General features: G+C 49.7%; 1 protein-coding gene across 1 annotated transcript; it reads right to left on the reverse strand.

Annotated features, from left to right (window-relative positions):
- Positions 1-8,397: 8,397 nt before the first annotated feature.
- LOC310769826 (low molecular weight neuronal intermediate filament-like) lies at positions 8,398-20,069 on the reverse strand. Its single transcript, XM_083629630.1, has 4 exons — positions 19,197-20,069; positions 16,303-16,620; positions 15,519-15,643; positions 8,398-12,767 (listed from the first exon to the last, which is right to left on the reverse strand). The coding sequence occupies exons 1-4, from the start codon at positions 19,926-19,928 to the stop codon at positions 12,509-12,511; spliced, it is 1,434 nt and encodes a 477-aa protein (XP_083485756.1). The 5' UTR covers positions 19,929-20,069; the 3' UTR covers positions 8,398-12,508.
- Between the last annotated feature and the right edge of the window lie 523 nt (positions 20,070-20,592).

Genomic DNA, 20,592 nt, shown 5'->3' on the forward strand with positions numbered 1-20,592 from the left:
AAACCACAGAGCCTAGGACTTGCTGATCAGAAGGTCGGCGGTTCGAATCCCCGCAATGGGGTGAGCTCCTGTTGCTCAGTCCCTGCTCCTGCCAACCTAGCAGTTCGAAAGCACGTCAAAGTCCAAGTAGATAAATAGGTACTGCTCTGGTGGGAAGGTAAACGGAGTTTCCATGCGCTGCTTTGGTTCACCAGAAGCGGCTTAGTCATGCTGGCCACATGTACGCCAGCTCCCTCGGCCAATAAAGCGAGATGAGTGCCGCAACCCCAGAGTCGGCCACAACTGGACCTAATGGTCAGGGGCCTCTTTACCCTTTACCATTGCCATGAACTCTCCAGAAGGATAGCAGGCGTCGGCTGTGTTCATTCAGTGCAAAGAATTCTGGTCATTGCGGTTTGCTTAAGGGTTGCTGGGAACTGTGACTCTGTGAGGGGTGAACTACAGTGCCCAGAATTCTCTGCAGACAAAAATGTGCCACAAATGTGATTTAAAGGGATCCCACCCTGCGACTCATTTAGATGTATTTTTGAGCAAATTCATGGAGCGTGAAAACCTCCATGTTCAGAGGCACTCTGTCTCTGAATACCAGTTGCTGGGGAACAAACAGCAGTATCCCCCAGGCCTCATTTGCAGGCTACCCAGCTGCATCTGCCTTGCCACTGCCACAAGCAGGGTGCTGGACTAGGTGGGCCTTTGACCTTAGCCAGGCAAGTTGGTTGAGCACCAAGGGTGGTCCGTTCTCATGTCACCCTTTACCCTTTACCCTCCTGTCCTCGGTTACTAGTCTGAACTTGCAGCCCTTCATTCAGTGGCAGGCTTTGAAAGAGCCTTGTTACAGTAGAAATCTGTTGACAGTAGAAATCTGAACCCTACCCGAGTCACAATACTAAGCCGGTGGGAACCCAACCGCGCCCTCTAATCTGAATGCCTCCAAAGAAAGCTTAGTGCTTTCTTAGTGCTTAGGATTCTCAAGTTCTCTCTTGCGGGGTGCATGATTCTTGCCTGGGAGACGCTAATCCCTTTGTAAAGCGCCTTTAAGGTTCTGAATGTTGAAAGAACTGCCTGAGGAACTGTCATCAATGTGGAGGAGGCATGAATAGGTTGGATAAAACCAAGGGATCCTTTCAGGGTGGGACTCTGGTATTTTGCCAGACCAGGATAAACCATTTAGGCCAAGCCCACATGGAAGCTTTCCCCAACCTGGTGCCCTCCATGTGCTGTTGGACGACACGTCCCATCAGCCCTAGCTGGCACAGCTGTATGGTTCTGGGGGTTCAGGGCTCCTGCATCAAACAGGAATAAACAGATGCACAAATATAGGATGGGGGGCAGCTGGCTCGACAGTGAGAAAAGGAGCTAGGGGTGTTAGTAGACCACAAGCTTAACACGAGTCAACAGTGCAATGCAGCAGCAAAAGTGCTAATGCAATTCTAAATTACACCAATGGAAGTAGAGTGTCCAGGTCAAGGGAAGTCTATTCCACCTTGGTTAGACCCCACCTGGAGTCCTGTGTCCAGTTCTGGGCACCACAGTTTAAGAAGTATATTGACAGCCTGGAAGGTGTGCAGAGCAAGGCAACCAAGAGGATCAGGGGTCTAGAAACCAAGCCTTATGAGGAACGGTTGAGGGAGCCAAGTGAGGCAGAGTCTGTCTGCAAGGTTCAGTCCAGTCCAAAGGTCAGGTGTATCTCAGTTCATGTAGTCAGACAATCTGGGGGTCAAGAAAACCGAGGGCCCAAGGTTTTGAGAAGCAAGCAGCAGCAAGGTCTGGCCAGGAACAACGGGTGTTGTTTCCAGCAACTGACTGAGGCTGGAAACCTTGCTTAAGAAAGCTGGAGCCAGCTGGTTCTCATCATGGAACAAGAAGGCTGATCAGCAGCAGGTGGAGTCACTTCTGCTCCTTCAGGCTCAGCAGGTGAAGCCGACTCCTGGCTCATGACACCCAGTATGTTTAGCTTGGAGAAGCAAAGACAGAGGAGATTTGACAGCCACCTTCAGATATCTAAGGGTTGTCACATGGAAAGTGGCACAGGCTTGTCTTCTGCTGCCCCAGAAGGGAGATACTGAACCAATGGCTTCAAGTAACAAAACATGAGATTCCAATAATAATAATAATAATAATAATAATAATAATAATGATGATGATGATGATGATAATATATTATTTATACCCCACCCATCTGGCTGAGTCTCCCTAGCCAATCGAGTGAGGCTCCCAATCGAGTGTTAAAAACAATGCAGCATTAAATATTAAAAACTTCCCTAAACAGGGCTGCCTTCAGATGTCTTTTAAAGATAAGATAGCTGCTTATTTCCTTCACATCTGAAGGGAGGGCGTTCCACAGGGTGGGGGCCACTACCAAGAAGGCCCTCTGCCTGGTTCCCTGTAACCTCACTTCTCGCAATGAAGTGAAACTCACTTCTTGCAATGAACTAAACATTCGAAATAACTTTCTGAGGTTGGATGGCCATCTGTCTTGGACTCTTTAGCTGTGATTCCTGCATTGCAAGGGGTTGGACTAGATTAAGGTTACCATATTTTTTCCAATGAATCCGGGGACACATTTCAACTTCAATAGGAATGATAGGATTTTCTCAGGGGACTGATTTGTAAATCCAGGGACTGTCCCAAGGAAACGAGGACGTCTGGTAACCTTAGACTCCGGGTCCCTTCCAAGTCTACAATTATTTGATTCTATGTATGTGGTAACACTAGGGGACGCGGGTGGCGCTGTGGGTTAAACCACAGATCCTTGGACTTCCCGATCAGAAGGTCGGCGGTTCGAATCCCCGCCATGGGGTGAGCTCCCGTTGCTCGGTCCCTGCTCCTGCCAACCTAGCAGTTCAAAAGCATGTCAAAGTGCAAGTAGTTAAATAGGTACCGCTCCAGTGGGAAGGTAAACGGCGTTTCCATGCGCTGCTCTGGTTTGCCAGAAGCGGCTTAGTCATGCTGGCCACATGACCCGGAAGCTGTACGCTGGCTCCCTCGGCCAATAAAGCGAGATGAGCGCTGCAACCCCAGAGTCGGCCATGACTGGACCTAATGGTCAGGGGTCCCTTTACCTTTTGTGTGGTAACACTGGGGAAGCATCTCAGAATAAAGCTAAAGCACAACACCACCACCACTAGTGCACTATGACTGTGTTAAAACCAAGGCACCCACAATCAAACCCAGTCTGGGGGGCCTCCTTGCAGCCATTGGCGCTTTCCCTGAGTGAGGGTCTGGGTCAAAGGCATTTGCTTAAAACTCTCTTTTCCAATCTGTGTAAGAGCGAGCCATTTACTTTGCCGACACCTCCACTCATTGCAGTTCTACGCACGTTAGAGATGGAAATCAAACCAGGCAAGGCAAGGCCTGTGACCTTGTCAACATGAGGCTTTCTCCAGTGCCCTTGGCGGGAGGGGGGAGGGAGAGAATACAGACTGCGGGATAATTGTGCCAAACGAATCGTCAGCCCCACCACGTTATTTGATCAAGATGTTGAAGCTAGCCTGTGGCAGTTTGGAATATTTCATAATAAATATCAAGAGCAGGCCTGCTTGCTATATTAATGCTGTAGTGTCTGTAGAACAAAATTCACCTTTGATTCCCATTCAAATAGGCAGATGATTTTGACAGAGGAAATTTATATATGAGAGGAATAGAAGAAAAGAGAAGGAAGAAAAAAGACAGGCTATGTTAAGATTTAAACTTTAAAAGCTCCGACCCACTCAATTGAATGGGTGAGAAACAATTAATAACTTTATTGCACTATTCACAGAACCATAGAATTGTACAGTTGGAAGTGACCCCGTGTACCATCTAGTCCAGCCCCATGCACTGCTGGAATCAGAGCTAAAGAACCCATGATAGATGGCCATCGGACGTCTGCTGAGAAACCTCCAAAGAAGGAGGCTCCACCATCTTCCGACGGAGTCCGTTCCACTATCAAACAGCTCTTCCAGTTGTAAAGTTCTTCCTAATCTACTTTCTTGACATTTGAATCTATTGGTTTGGTTCCTACCCTCTGGGGCAGCAGAAAACAAGCCTGCTCTTCCTTCCACATGGCAGCCCTTCAGATATTTGAAGATAGCTATCCTATCCCTTCTCAGTCTTCTCTTCTCCAGGCTAAACATACCCAACTGCCTCCATCACTCCTCATGAGGCTTAGCTTCCAAACCCTTTGTCATCTTGGCTGCCCACTTCTGCATCTCTTCCAGGTTGTCAATATCCTTCTTAAACTGATTCCCAGGATGCAGGTGGAATGCAACCAAGGCAGAATAGAGCGGGACTAGTATTACATCAGGACACTCAACTTTTTGTTGATACAGCCTAGAAATGCATTAGCTTAGTCCTGTACAAGCAAAGCATGCAACCCCAGTGAGGTTCCTGTCATATTCTCCTTTCTCTCACTTTGCAGGATACCCTTTTCCCACAACGTATCCTGCAACTGCCTTGTTTTGTCTCTTCAGTTGTTCCCCTCACAGCTGTTGTGAAGAGGCTTGCCATTGTGGCTCCCATCTGTCTCCCTCCAATGTCCTTCGTGACACCCCAAATCTGCCACTTTCGTTAGCCTCTGGAAGGATCCAGAGGCTTGATGGCTGGCAGCTGAGCACTCTGAGGAGTTGCAATAACACTGAATTGCTTCCTCAGCATTTAAAACCATTCAAGGGGATGGCAGAGGGCATTTCTCTCTCTCGCCTCATTCAAACGTAATTAGATTAAAAAAGAACAAGTGGGTCACTGTGCAGCACAAGAAACCTACCAACACAGCTATTCCTTTCAGTGCCCACTCTGCACTTGGAGTTGAGATCTGGTGCATGATTAAAACTGTGCTCTCCAGGGGATCAATGATTTGTTTATCTCTTGCCAGGGCTAGGTGGGGAGAAACAGTATTACACGCTGAAATGACGACTTTGCCCTTGATATTGCGAGGCTCCTGTACATACAGTGGTACCTCGGTGTAAGAACAGCCCGGCTTAAGAACAATTTGGTTTACAAACTTCGCAAAACCAGAAGTAGTGTCCCAGTTTGCAAACTTACCTCGGTCTAAAAACAGAAGCCGAACTGTGGAAGGGCACCAGTGGCGGGAGGCCTCATTAGGGAAAGCGCACCTCAGTTTAAGAACGGTTTCGGTTTAAGAACGGACTTCCAGAATGGATTAAGTTCGTAAACTGAGGTACCACTGTATTTGGACCTTCTATTGCATCCCTAAGAATTGCAGAAAATTCTGCAACATTATCCAATTTAGTTCTCATCCATAAAAGTACACAAGGAACAGATTTGCAAGTCAAATAGGGAGGAGATACGCTAGAAATTTGGAACGCGGGTGGTGCTGTGGGTTAAACCACAGAGCCTAGGGATTGCTGATCAGAAAGTCAGTGGTTCGAATCCCTATGACAGGGTGAGCTCCCGTTGCTCGGTCCCTGCTCCTGCCAACCTAGCAGCTTGAAAGCACGTCAAAGTGCAAGTAGATAAATAGGTACCGCTCCGGCAGGAAGGTAAACGGCGTTTCCATGCGCTGCTCTGGTTTGCCAGAAGCGGCTTAGTCATGCTGGCCACATGACCCGGAAGCTGTACGCTGGCTGCCTCAGCCAGTAAAGCGAGATGAGCGCTGCAACCCCAGTCGTCCGCGACCGGACCTAATGGTCAGGGGTCCCTTTACCTTTATGCTAGAAACTGGACAAAATGAAGCAAGTTCTCTAATGTATGGGGGTCTGTAAAATTGCCAGTGGGTATAGGGTTTGTTTGTTTTATTTTTTTCCCCCCAATTTTTTTCCCTTGGTTTTCACAATATTATAAACAAACAGGGTTGGTTTGTTTTAAAGGTGGTTTAATGATGTGTGTGACAAGACTGCAATAATATATGTACTAATCCCTAGTACATGTGCTAATTTTTAGACATCCCAACCAGTATTGAGATTCAACGGATTCCAAGAGGTCTTTAGTGCACTCTAGCGGCCAAATGGAAGGATCACCCAGCATCACATCTTGCCTTTTCCACCAACATCCCCTGAGGGCTTGTCCACACATTTCCTCTGTGCTGTAAAGCTCCATGTCCAAGCCTTCTTTTTTTGCCCGGGAGCTTCCTCCACAAAAACCCGCTCTTTAACGCTGAATCAGAGCAAGCAGCAATCTGCAGGAAACCTGAATTGTTGTTTGTTGTGCTTTTTGAATTTATAATAGGAGGCATCACAGAGGAAGAGAATCAAGGATCCTGACTGGGGGCCCTAATCTCGTTTCCCTGTTCTGCCCAGCAAAGCACCCGTGTCAAGGCTGGAAAATACATTTGTGATTCAATTCTGCCGCAGGCTCCTGACAGCGCTGGGTTCCAGGCATTAGTAGCAAATAGCCTGGCTCCCGTCTCCTTCAATTAGGCAGAGTCTGTGTGCATTAAACAGACTGTTTAGGGCAGGCTCCTTACTGCTTAGGAGAGAAAGACCACATTTGCCTTCCCAGGCCTGATGTGGAAAAGAGTGGTCAATAGCAGGGAGAAAATGTTTATTTGGGCTGCACATGGAGAGACGCCAGAAGCCATCAGGTTTTTACCAATTTCACTCTTGTGATACATACATACATACATACATACATACATACATACATACATAGAGAGCCAGTGTGGTGCAGTGATTTAGAGTGTCAGTGACCTGGGTTCAAATCCCCACTTGGCCATGAAGCTCACTGGGTGACTAGTTGGGGGCTAGTCACCTAACCCTACCTTGCAGGGATGTTGTTGTTGTTATGTACTGAAGTTCTCACCCTGGGCCAGCAGGGGGATACTGTAGATAGTTCAGGTCCACATATGCAAATAAGGGATCGAAAGTGACGTTCAGTGATTGGATAGTTACAGAAAGTTGTTACAGTTGCGTTGTACTGGAGCTCTATATAAGCAGGCTGGCTGAACCCTTCAGTTCAGTTCTGTTCTGACCTGTGAATAAACAAGAGCTGTTTGGAGAATCGCTGTGTCGTCTGATATGTTCACCCACAACTTAAACAGTTGTGGAGATTACGGTAAGTGAGCTCCTCTGATGAAAAGGTGGGATACAAATGCAATAAAAAGTGTGTGTTTGGGGGGGGGGAAGGAAATAAATGAATAATTAAATATATGCAATTATCTATCTAATCTATCCAGCCCTGCACATACTTTGGCAAGCAGCTTCTACCATATCAATAATAGACTTACGTCCCTCGTTTCATTAGCTGCCTCTCCTGGGCTGCTTTACCAATGGCTCATTGGGGGCCACTTTCTGATCTATTAGTTTCTGGAAAAGCACCTCTTGTTCTTGCCAGAGATGTATTTCCCTCTGCAGGAGTTATTTCATTAACGCAGCCTGAGTTTTAATGCAATAATCTTCGAAGAAGTTTCCAGTAACACAGGAATCACACCAACACCATCTGCATTAGTTGCATTAGGATGTAAGAAGAGGCGGCTGCTGGATCAGACCAAAGGGGCACCATCTGGTCCATTATGTCACAGTCCAGTTCACGCGTGATCAAAGTCCCGGCAGGGGACATGAGGACCCGGGGCAAGATGGCGGGGTGGGAGCAGGAACAGGGGTCTGGAAGCCAGGGGTCAGGAAGCCAAGAGTCCGAGGACCAAGAAGCAAGGAGTCACAAAATCAAGGATCAAGGAGTCAAGAAGCCAAGGTTCAAGGATCAGGAAGTGTGTTGCTGTGGCAAAGAGCCGAAGGGAAATGCTGACCTTATATCCCTTCCCGGCTCTTGCCACTAGGTGCTGTGAGTTACCAATCAGCCTCACCTGTGTGGCCGCGCCTCGCCTCTCCAGAACGAACTTATGAAGGCCCCAGTCCTGCAAAGTCCTAGTGGTCACAGGGCCTGGCTCCTACATGCACTCCTGACACATTATCCTGTTCTCACAGTGGCCACCCAGATGCTGCAAAGGGAAGCCCAGAAGCCCAAAAGCAATGCTCTTCTCCCCCTCCTCTGGTTTCCAGCACCTGGGACTCAGAAGCATTGTCGCCTTCAATTGTGGAGGCAGAGCAGACATGGCTGGGAGCCACTGACAGCCCTCTCCTCCTCCATGAATTTGTCTCTTCCTGTTTTAAAGCCATCCAAGTTGGTGGCCATCACTGCCTCTTGTGGCAGGCAGTTCCGTAGATTAACTAGGCACCACCTAAACATTTCCTGAACAGGCCCCATGAACGAACGTTCTGCACCAGGGTTGAGCCTCAATAACCATTCTAAATTCTGCCTAGATCAATTGAATTTCAGCGGTTAAAGCAGAGGGGGCATAATCCAGGGAAATCTAGGCAATTTCCAACTCCTGCCGATTTCAACATTTATCCAGCAGAACTTTAAAGCCCCCGCCCCCGAAACCAAACAGATATTGATACTGGCAGCATTGAAACACGATTTCACACGGGGCAAATGAGGGAGGGGGGGAAAGGCACAATCCTGTTCATCGGGGCTTTTCGTTTCCATTTTATTTTTGCCTTCCAAATAAATAAACGAACAATGAAAATAAATAAATATATAAATAAATAAATAAATAACCATCACAGGACATCAACTGGAATGTAGTTTCATGCACAGGTAACACCAATGATTAAATAAGCAGCATTTGAAATGACTGTATGACCTTCCTTGTCTTACATTCAATTTGCATTCCTCTACATTTATACACAGACACTTAAAACTCTCTCTCTATCTGGACATGCATTGCATTCTCTAATAGGCATTGCGTATTTCCGGACACTCAAAAGGGAGGCTGGGGCAGAATCTGTGGGGAGCATCTCTTGGGTGAAAACGTCCAACCAGAGGAACACCTGGGACATTTAATTTCGTGCTGTTAACATGAAGACCATGATCATCTGCAGGCGGCCAATGGGATTACAGCACAATCGCATCTTACGCAGAGTTTCGGTTCCAAGGCTTTTGTGTATACCACAAAGGTCGCACATACCCAGCCCCCTGGAGCTGCCCCAGCTGGCAGGTGGGGGGGGGGAACTGCAGGACTCCTAGAGCGGGTGCGCTGAGCAGGCCTTGCCCCCCCCCCAAGCAAGGTGGAGAGCTCAAAGGCTCTTTTCATTTGGGGTTACCTTTTAAGATCTCCACCTTGCGTGAGGGAGGGGGGTTAGCAAGGCCTGCTCAACGCACCACTTCTGGAAGGCCAGGGATGCTCGTGGAAGATCTCACCGGACCTCAGATTTCCCTGCGAGATCTTGCAAGAACATCCCAGAGCTAGCGCACTGTCTGGGTCTTGGCCCCATCAAGCAAGGCTTAAATGCTCTTTCCGTAGTGGGTAACCACAAAAGGACTTGGCGCAAAAAAACGCTTTTGAGCTCTCCACTTTGCTTGGATTTAACTTGCGCAATTTCAACTGCATATGGTTGAAACTGTGCAGGTTAAATGCACACAAGATGCCACTGTACTGTATTTAACTTTATGTGGCACCTTCACTACTACAAAATAAAAAAAAATCCTTCCAGTAGCACCTTAGAGACCAACTAAGTTTGTTATTGGTATGAGCTTTTGTGTGCATGCACACTTCTTCAGATACTACTACAGTCGTACCTTGGAATTCGAACGGAATCCGTTCTGGAAGTCCGTTCGACTTCCAAAACGTTCGAAAACCAAAGCACAGCTTCTGATTGGCTGCAAGAAGCCCCTGCAACCAATCGGAAGCCACAGAAGCCCCGTCGGGCGTTCTGTTTCCAAAAGAACGTTCAAAAACTGCAACACTCCCGGGTTTCGATCGTTCGGGAGCCGATTTGTTCAGGAGCCAATGCGTTCAAGATCCAAGGTACGACTGTACAGGCAAGTTATGGCAGACTGACTATCCATCCTTCTAACATATTTTTTCTACAACACGACTTTTTATAAAGTTCCAGGAACTTTTAGTAGAACACAACGATAACGAACTTTTCTTATTTAAATGCTTTTGCATATCTGACACCTTCCCATTTAAATGGAATTCTACAATAGGAATGTTTAATTCCAATTTGATAGTTGTCTCCCACTTTTTTGAGTTGCCACCGGGAGATGTTCCTTGCAGACTGTGCCTGCCACCAAACAGCTGACAGGGATGACATTTGCCCAGTAAATGTCTTTGCTTAATTCCTTTCTCTAAAAAGGACCCAAAATGGGTGGTTTAAATTCTTCAACTCCTTTAGCAGCTCTCAAGTGTTGCTTGTGGACCAGTCACCACAGGCTTTACTTTAAGAATACCCAACTAACCCTTCCTACAAATTGCTCAGCATGCAATGGGTACATTCCTAGAGCCAAGATACAAATGGCATTCAAACGTGTGCTTGCAAAGGGAAACACATTTCAAACTGTGTGTGTAAACTGCAACACAGGATAATGGTGGACAGGGAAAAGCTTAAGCCTGGCTTCCTCAACCTTGGCCCTCCAGATGTTTTGAGACTACAATTCCCAGCATCCCTGATGGGATGGCTTTAAGCACACAAACACTCCTGCCTCTCTGCTCTTTCCCTGTTAAATGGGCAGGCTGGACTCAACAATGGGAATATCAAGGCAGAAGCATTACAGATGCTCAGGAACAATTCTTTTCCGCCATCCATACCCCTCTGGGTACTTACCTTCTGTTTCAAAATCAGTTTTCCCCAAAACTCCCCCCATTTTTTTATTTTTTATAAATAGATAACAAAGAATTAGAAAGTCAGAGATCAGTCACACCTTAGGAAGTCTAACAGGTAAAGAGAATAACTTCAAGGCTAGGACCGTTGTTAAAAAGGGCAAAGACTGTGGAAAAAACAAGAGCCCAGAAGTGGGTTTTAATTCACCGACCCTCCATGGCTAGAGGGACCACCTGGGGCAGCTGTACAAACAAGTAAAAAGGTAAAGGTAAAGGGGACCCCTGACCATTAGGTCCAGTCATGGCCGACTCTGGGGTTGCGGCGATCATCTCGCTTTATTGGCCAAGGGAGCCGGCGTACAGCTTCCGGGTCATGTGGCCAGCATGACTAAGCCGCTTCTGGCGAACCAGAGCAGCACGTGGAAACGCCGTTTACCTTTCTGCCGGATTTATCTACTTGCACTTTGACGTGCTTTCGAACTGCTAGGTTGGCAGGAGCAGGGACTGAGCAAAGGGATCTCACCCCGTCACGGGGATTCGAACCGCCGACCTTTCAATCAGCAAGCCCTAGGCTCTGTGGTTTAACCCATAGCACAAAATGCACAGGTGAGGAGGGAAGGTTTCCTGTCTGCCCCACCCAAAGGCACTGCGCCTCCAACTGCAGGCAGGGAATCTACAAGTGCAGAGGTGGAGGGGTTTGGTGGGGAGGAGCTCATTGGATGTTTTCCAACTCTACAGTTCTACCACAAAGGATCTGAGTAACCCTAACCCTTTCCCTGCCAGCTGTAAGTCAGCACCCAGCCACTCTAAACTGCTTGTCCACCTGCAGAACGGGGAGGAAGACTAGTTTTGAATGGATAAGAAGCTGTCAAGGAAAGAGTAAAACAGCCAGTTCTCCCCTGAGAACTGACTGCCACTCCTCCTGACAGCAGCTTTACCTGAACAGACAGACAGACAAAGGGGTGGAGATCACATAACCACAATGATCTGCCCTGTGGCTTTTAAAGTCAGAGGTTTTGAATGAGAAAGAGGCACAAAACGAGTAACTTGAAAGTATTAAATATATTCTAGAACAGCAGTTCCCAAAGTGGGTAGGATGACCCCCTGGGGGCAGTGGCATCTCCTGGGGGGGCACTAAGAGGCAAGGGGGTGGCAGGGGGCGCTGGAGGTGTAAATGACAAGCAGACTTTGAAAAGCTGGTCTCACTGGATCCAGTTCATTAGTTCTGTTGAATCAATTTAACTACATAGTGATTTCCCCTAGTGGGTCATGCAAACCACTATTCTGGAATAATGCTTTTCATGGGGAGGGGGCAGTGGGGGTTGAATTTATGGAACCAAGGGGGCAGTGGCCTGAAAAACATTTGGGAATCACTGAACTTCAGCATTCAAGGACCTTGTTTGAAGTCAGGTCAGCCTCAGAGCAGAAGTGGGCAATGCTAATGTAACCTAAATGAGCCTTCCCCAACCTGGTGCCCTCCAGATCAGAAGACTGAAGATGGTCATCAAAGGGGGGGGGGAATGGAGGGCAGGCTAATCTTAAGAACACACATACACACCCCTGCCAAGTTTCCCTCTCGGAAGATTACGTTTTGCAGGAAGTGTTTCAGACAGGGGAAGACTTGTGTGTGTCGCTCACAGACAAACACAGTGGGATTTACTCCAAAGTAAACTTGCAGAGCTTTGTGATGCCAGAGAGCTAAGAGGCCCAGCTAGCTGCCCAAGAGCTCTAAAGCCTCTGCTTGTGATATGCAACTGAGTTCTGGGCAGATCTGTGTGGTGCTGGCTCCTGGAGAGTTGCCAGAGGCTTGTGGATCTGTCTGGGAGTAATTTGGTGTCCGGTTATCGTGGTCTGCCTGACCGACTCATCCCGAGAGCTATCCCATGTCTGAAAAACCTACAACACCCTCACCCCATTCTGAGGAAATTCAGTGAGAGGGTGGGTGGGGAGGGCTGCCTTTGGGACACAGTTTTAGGTTTTGGGCACGCCCGTTGCAGACTTCTCGTCTCCAGAATCATCCTCGTCCTTTGACTCTCCCGAGTCAGTGGACTCCTTGGGGCTGTCCTGGGACTCTGCCTTCTTGTCCTTCCGGATCGCCACTGTGCTGGCCGAGAAGCCCTTGAAGCCGGCCAGGGGGCTCGAGGAGAAGGGGTAGCCCAGGCCAAACGCACTGCTGCTGCTGCTGCTGCTGACGGTGCTCAGGCGGGTCTCTTCCCCTTCCAGCAATTTTCTGCAGGGGCAAAAACACACAAACCACGTCAGAACAACACTACGGCTCTCTGAAGATCCACCCCTGGTTCCCAAAGTGGGTGGTGGCGCCCCCTGGGGGCCGTGGTGTAAGGGAGTTATTCATCCAGAAACACAGAGAAGATTCCAGAACAGTTGTACATAAGTGGGAGTGGCACTCTGGGCATGTACAGCTTCAGCTGGAAGCGCTGATAAAAAGAGAACTTTTGTTTTAGCTTTTTGCAGACAACTGACCAACAAATGCTGTCTGCAAACTGCTGCATCCTGACTGCCGATGGGCTGTGTCTGCCTACGTCATTGCTAAAGAGAAAGAGGGACTGAAACTTAAGTGTGCCGTTGCAGCTATTGCTATAATGATTGTAAATAGTGCTACAGTGATGCATTTATGACCAGTCAAGCGATAAATCACTTGACTGAGTTGCACAGTGTCTGGGAGTGTAACTTCAATTGCTGACCACTATTTCCAGAAACTCTGCTAAATGGACAAAAGCTTCTAACGAGGTGCCTACACACAAGTATTCTCATGCAGCGAAAGTGTGATGACCTAGCGGGGTATGAAGGGGTAGGGGGTGGCCTAGGGGATACTGGAGGTGTCAGTGACTATCAGCCTTTGAAAATCTGGATCAAATGCATCAGTTTTGTTGAATTCTGGCTAGGTTTTTAGATTTTCTGTGAGTCTTACTTAGTGGTTTGTTCAAGCTGCTATTCTGAAATAATGCTTTTAATAAGGTAGGGGTCACTGGGGATGGGTTTAGGGAAGCAAGGGGGGTAGTGGCCCCCCAAAAGCTTGGGAACCACTGCTGTAGAAACCCAACCAAGTACTTCCTTCCTTAAGAAAAAAACCCTGCAGCATGTTGCCAAGCCTGGCTTTCAATTTGAATTTAGCCTGATCTTTTATTCCCCTTCCTTCCCTCCCCCCTTCACTTTTTATGAAGATTACCCGCTCTGGGATCCCACAGCTAATTCTTCCCTGGTCTCCCCACTGGCCCAAATAGGACTAATTTAGCCAGCTAGCCCCGGTGATCATCTAATGTTTATTGGATGGATTTCCCCCCTAAATTGATTTTTGATTTCTGAATTTATTGTTATTCACGTTTTATACTGTATTTTATGCTGTTTTTTGTTGCATCAATTAAGTGTTTTAAATTTGTTGTTAGCCGCCCTGAGCCTGGTTTTCTGAACTGGGAAGGGCAGGGTATAAACAAAAAATTGTTTATTTATTTGTTTGTTTAAGGGCAGCACCAAGGACAGTGGCAGGGAGCAGCCAGAGGGCAGGCAAGTTTGCTGAAGCTAAGAAGGCCTGGGTCTTCTCAACGCATGGACAAAAACCTACCTAGAAACCACAGCTATCTACCCTGGGTTCCACAATTAAAAATAGAAGATTAAAAAAGGAAAAAGTCAGGAGAGGGCAACCAAGATGATCGAAGGCCTGGAAAAGAAACCAAGATCAGTTGAGGAAGTTGGGAAGAGAAGATTGAGAGGGGATATGACCGCAATACCTCAAGGGCCACTTCCTTCCATAAGGACTGGCACGGACTCTGAGGCCCTTTTTTGTGTGCCTCTTCCACAAGAAACACAGGAATGTTTCTATGAGGAACGGCTAAGGGAGCTGGGCATGTTTAGCCTGGAGAAGAGGAGGTTAAGGGGTGATATGATAGCCATGTTCAAATATATAAAAGGATGTCACACAGAGGAGGGAGAAAGGTTGTTTTCTGCTGCTCCAGAGAAGCGGACACGGAGCAATGGATCCAAACTACAAGAAAGAAGATTCCACCTAAACATTAGGAAGAACTTCCTGACAGTAAGAGCTGTTCGACAGTGGAATTTGCTGCCAAGGAGTGTGGTGGAGTCTCCTTCTTTGGAGGTCTTTAAGCAGAGGCCTGACAACCATATGTCAGGAGTGCTCTGATGGTGTTTCCTGCTTGGCAGGGGGTTGGACTCGATGGCCCTTGTGGTCTCTTCCAACTCTATGATTCTATGATTCTAAGAAGTCCAGAGGGTGGCAGCACAAGAATGGGCCTTTTCTGCGGTGGCTCCCCATTTGTGGAATGCTCTCCCCAGAGACACTCACCTGGTACCTTCATTACACAGCTTTAGGTGCCAGGTGAAAATGTTCCTCTTCAACCGGGTGTTGGGCTGATTAACATTCTATGGCTTTTAGAATGTGTTTGTGGAAGGTTGGTCATTGGATAGTTTGGGTTTTATTGTGTATCTTGTGTACTCATTCTGTGTTTTTCTGTTGTGAGCTGCCCTAGGATCTTCAGATGAAGGGCGGCATATCAATTTAAATAATATCAATAATAATATGTCCCATGGGAGATGGAGAAAGCTTGTTCCCTTCTGCTACAGAAGGTAGGACTCAAACATCAGGAAGAATTTTTTGAGGGTAAAAGCTGTTCAATAGCGGTGGACTCTTCTGCTTCATCAGATGTTTTTAAACAGAGGTGGGCTAGCCATCTGTCATGGATTCTTTGGCTGAGATTCCTGCATTGCAGGAGGTTGGACTAGATGACCCTCAGGGTCCCTTCCAACTATACCATTCGATAATTCAATGATTTGTGCAGGGGACGTTCCTGGTGGATGGTTTCCCCACCCCCACCCCAAAATTAGCATGAGTTTATGTGGGGCCTGCATGTTGGAGACCAAAACGTTGATGCCCAACCTGCGTTTCTACCCCAAACAGCCCAAAGAATGGAACAACAGGTGAGCAGGAAGGGGGAGATGGCCCTCCTACCTGTACGCTGCTATTTCAATATCCAGAGCCATCTTCACATTCAACAGGTCCTGGTACTCCCGCAGGTGACGGGCCATCTCCCCCTTGGTTGTCCTCAGGGCATTTTCCAGCTGGCTGATGGTCTCCTGAAATGTATCACAATTTATACGTAACATCAATACCTGTAGCACTTTAAAGCATAACAAGGACGGCGGATCCCCACCCCCGAGGTGCTGCCAATCAAAACCAGCCTTCCCCAACCAGGTGCTCTCCAACTGTGGACTCCAGCTGTGGACTACACATCCCATTAGCCTCAGCCAACTGCACTAGATGTTGGGAACTGTAGTCTAACCTTCCTGCGTACGCTAAGATGATGGCTGGTTGTCAGAGGAGAGAACAGGACAGGATGGCAGAGACAGGCATGGGGGGATGTGATCATGAGCTGTGGGCAGGGGGACTGTCTGGAAAAAGCGGATTTTAAGGAGAAAGGTGTACAGAACTTTGGGACAGCAAGCGAGAATTGACAAGAGGAAGAGCAGGGCTTGGAGAATGGAGTTCATTGTCAGGGAGAAGATGGGGAAATAAGGGCAGAAGGAAAACAATACACAAGTAAAAGCAAGGACAATCTTTACAAATGTTCCCTGACTGATCTGTGGAGCACAACTCAACATTGAGGCCTTTAGCACAAAAAAGGCAACAGGCAGAGAGTTATGCAGGTTAACTTAAAGAGGCAGCTGGAAAACGACCAAACCACGGTTTGTTAACGCCTCTTAGCTCAACAAACTGTGGCTTCCGTGTGACGCACCTGCAAGTCACGCATCTCTTTGCTGCTCCTCTCCTCAGCCTCCTGCAGCTGCCTCTCCAGGGACTCGTTGGCTCCACGCAGGGACTCAATCTCGATGTTCCGGGCTTGCAGCTGCCGGCGATATTCGGAAATCTCCTCCTTGGCCTGGCGGATGCTGTCGCTGCTGCGAGCTGCCTCTTCAGTGAAGTTGGCAAACTTGGATTTGTACCACTCCTCAGCCGACTGCTGGTTCCGGGCGGACAGGACTTCGTATTGGGTGCGGATCTCTTTCAAGGCAGCCGTGAGGTCAGGCTTGCTCATGTCGATCTCGACGGAGACCTGGAGGGGAACAGATAGACGGAAGGCCCTCAGCGGCAGGAAGAGGTCAACTCTTCCTAATGAGAGGCCCTGGGAATCTGCTCTATTTATTATGATGGTGGCTGGGATTGCAGTTATTTTCATGCTTTACGATTACATGCTTTATGATTACAGTCATATCCTCTTTTCCCTCCAAGGAGCTTAAGGTGAGATCCGTGTGGATAAGCTCAGATTTTCACTAATATATGCATTCCTAAGTACACTTTCCTCCATTGTATGTATTTTGGTGAACATAACTTAGAGAACTGCAAGGCAAAATTCAGAGAGGTGCAAATTTCAATGGGTGGGTGTTGGCATATTTCGGCTGGCATATTGTTTCAGAAACGGTTACCTGGGCAATTTCACCTTTAACTGTGAACAGAATTAAATTTCTTCCAGAGGTCAAGAATGCCCCCACTAACCCCTCCTGTTTCCAACAGGCCTTGCCAGATTGGCTGCTCTGAGGCTTTGGGCTTCCAAGCAACTGAAACGCCCCCACCCCTAGGAAAGTGGGAAGGTGCCTTTATGAAGACCTTGGTCCATTGAGCTCAGTGTGGCTTCGTGAGGAGGTTTCCGGAGACATTTCCAGCCCGACTCAGAGATGCTGCCTGGAGCTGACCCTGGGACCTTCTGCATGCAGAGCCACGGGACTACCAAGGAGCGGGGGAGGGGGACCTGGCACTCAGCAAGGGGTGATCTCCGCTGACCTGCAGCCTCAAAGCTGGGAGAAAGGCTGGTCGCTCATCCCATGTGCTTCAGGAGGCAGCAGAGTTGCCACAGCCAGGGATCTGATGTCAAAGCCTGAGCAAATGTCTCATGAGGACGTAAGAAGCACCTGCTGGATCAGGCCAACCTAGTCCAGCATCCTGTTCTCACAGGGGCCAGCCCAATGCTCCAGTGGGAAACCTGCAAGCAGGATCCGAGCACAAGAGCAACTCTTTCCCCTGTGGCTTCCAGGAACTGGTATTCAGAAGCCTTGTTGCTGCTCTTCAAACTCCACTCCCAATAAGCTGCGGACAGCCCTGTTCACCATGTATCTAACCCAGGACTCCCAAGTCCCAGCCAGCATGGCCAATGGTCACAGTTAGTTGGGAGCCATAGTCCACTACATCTGGAAGGCACCACTTCTTTTCCAAATCCACTTCAACCTGCAGCCACAACCACACCCTGCAGCAGTGAGTTCCACTGATCAGCTGACACTCCCGGTCAAACAATTCACTGCGTAACCCTAGAGGGCAGGAGTTGGGCTCGCAAGCACAATCCGTGTCGCTTCCCAACTGCACAGAAGAAGGTAAGAAGAGCCAGGTTGCTGGATCAGACCAAAGGCCCACCGGGTCCTCTGCACCTGTGGACGATGTCCACGAACTGCTACATCTGGCAGCAGCCACCAATTCCCCAAATAACTGCACTGTGTGCAAAGAAGCTTTAGCTTGCCCTGACTCTCACACACAATTCCTTTAAAGTGAAATGTTCCTTCTCAAAGAATTCCAGACACTGAAGTTTACTCCTTACAGAGTTACAGTTCCTGGCAACCCAAAACAAACTACACTGCCCACAATTCTATGGGGAGGCAAAACGTGCCCTAAATGTTCTTTAAATGAATCGTGTGTAGGCAGACAATGGTAACTGGCTAACCTCAAGTCCTAGTATTATGGTAAGAGGAGTAAAATTAGGCCCACAATATGTCCGGGTTTTCCCGGACACATCTGGGAATCGGGCTTGAAAATGGCGCAAAGGTGGATTTTTGCTGAATTTGCAAAATGTGCAGGAAAACCCAGACACATGGCAAGTAGGGTGATTTTTAAAAAAATTAATCCCAAAAATTCTTTAAAAGCACAAAAATGTTTCTATGGGGGGGTGGAATTGTTCACAGAAAAAGCTCAACAACTCTATCTGGATTTTCACTTTGGAGGAAATGGCAGTCCGAAGTAGACTTCTCTCCATCCATCTACTTTGTCCACACAATGGTTAGTTTTCTAAATCTTTCAAGCGGATCCTTGGAAGCGCCTCCTAGGATGTAGCCTTGACTCCTGGAAAAGGAGTGAGACTAGAACTCAGGGACATTCAGTGAAGTTAGATGCTGGAAGACAGATAAAAGTCTTTCTTTAAACAGGAGGGCACAGCTAAACTAGGGGCACTCTCTCCCACAGGAGGCAGGAATGGCCACCGACCTAGATGGCTTTCCAAGTCCAGGAGGAGAGGGCCACGGACGGCGATGCTCTGTCTCCACAGCTACAATTTCTGTAAACAGCAGGAGGGAGAGGGCTTTTGTGCGCAAATCCTACTTGCAGGTTTCCCAACAGGGGCATCTAAGTGGCCACTTTCCAGAACAGGATGTTGAACTAGACGGACCATTGGCCTGATCCAGGTCAGAAGGCTCTTCTACCTCCTCGAGCAGGACATTTTGGACGCTGCTTTCACTACATTCAGCTTTTCTCCTCCACCATCATGTCCTTTAGCCCTCCGGGTCGGCCCCTGTGCGCGCACGATGCCGGACCAGACGGCGCCGCCTCGGGAGCCCCCGCCGCCTCCTGCCCGCCCCCGCCGCGCCCCCTCACCTGCGCCCCCTGGAGCTCGGCCTGCAGCTCGGCCACCTCCTCGTCGTGGACGTGGCGCAGGAAGGCGATCTCGTCCAGGAGCGCCTCCACCTTCTTCTCCAGCTCCAGGCGGGCCAGGGCGGCGCGGTCGGCGTCCTTGCGCGCGTCGCGCAGCGCCAGCTCGGCCTCCTGGCGCCGCGCCGCCTCGTGGGCCGCCTGCTCGCGCAGCCGCTGGAGGGCGCGGCCCAGCTGCTGGCTCTCCAGCGCCGCCTGGTCGCCGTCGTGGCGCAGCGCCTCCACCTGCGAGCGCAGCTCGCGCACCTCCTGCTCGTACAGCGCCTGCAGGCGCGACGGCTCGGCCTGCCGCTGCCGCAGCGCCGCCACCTCGGCCTCCAGCAGCCGGTTGTGCTGCTCCAGCTGGTGCACCTTCTCGATGTAGCTGACGAAGCGGTCGTTGAGGCCCTGCAGCTGCTCCTTCTCGTTGGTGCGCACGATCTTCAGCTCGTTGCTCAGCGCGCTCGGCCCCGACGCCAGCGCCGCCGCCCCCCCGCCGCCCCCCCGCAGCGCCTCCAGGTGGTCCAGCGAGCTGCTCGGCGCCGGCAGCTTCCGATAGGACGACGAGAAGGCCGAGGGGCCCGCGGCCCCCGACGCCCCCGCCCGGCCCGCCGTCGAGCCGTACGCCAGGCTGCGGCCCGCGAAGGGCTTCTTGCCGTAGGACGGCGCGGCGAAGAGCAGCTCCCGGCTGTAGCTCATGGCCGCGGCCGCGAAGGGGGCGATCTTGCCGGAGGAAGGAGGGTCGCGGCGCCGGCGGAGGCTCTTCGACAGCGGGCGGGGAGCGCGGCACGCCGGAGCTTTTATCGCCGGGCCGGCGCCAATCCTAGCGGCGCAGCGGCGACAAAGTCACGTCGGGCAGCCAATTGCGAAGACGAGGAGGGGGGCGCGGGGGGAGAAGGAGGATTTTTCTCGCCGGCTGCCGCCGCCAAGAGCTTCATCAGCAAATGTGGCGGAGATCAGCCTTGACCGAGCCCCGAAATCTAGATGGAGCGGGTGTTGCAGGAGGCGGACCAGCCCTCGGGTCTCCCCACGCGGCTGCGTTGCAAATCGGGCCCCGAGGCGGAAATCGCAACCGTGGGAGCACCGGGGGCTACCTTACCGAATCAGGCCACGTTGGCGCACCTAGGTCAGTGTCCTCTGCTCTGACCGGCAGCGGCTCTCCCGGCTTGCACAACGGGGTTTGTCCATTCCGGGCTGCACCTGTCAGCCTGCAAAGCCGATGCTCTCCTGCTGAGCTGTGGTCCGTCCAGGGTACCCAAGACTTGACTCCCAGTGAGCCTTCGCATAGCGTTGCTCTGGCAGGTATAATAGCGTGGCAGGGAGTAATATTCCCAAGGGAACCTGCTTGTAGTTGCCACTTTTC

Source organism: Podarcis filfolensis (assembly GCF_964270895.1).
Source record: "Podarcis filfolensis genome assembly, chromosome: 8".
Classification (NCBI taxonomy): Eukaryota; Metazoa; Chordata; class Lepidosauria; order Squamata; family Lacertidae; genus Podarcis; species Podarcis filfolensis.

Bases quoted from the DNA above. Each gene is read 5' to 3' on its own strand.
- LOC310769826 (XM_083629630.1), bottom strand. From the start codon at position 19,928: ATGAGCTACAGCCGGGAGCTGCTCTTCGCCGCGCCGTCCTACGGCAAG. The intron at 15,644-16,302 runs GTGCGTCACACG...GATACATTTCAG, and splicing joins AAGAGATGCGTGACTTGCAG to GAGACCATCAGCCAGCTGGA. The intron at 12,768-15,518 runs GTAGGAGGGCCA...TTGCCCCTGCAG, and splicing joins ATTGAAATAGCAGCGTACAG to AAAATTGCTGGAAGGGGAAG.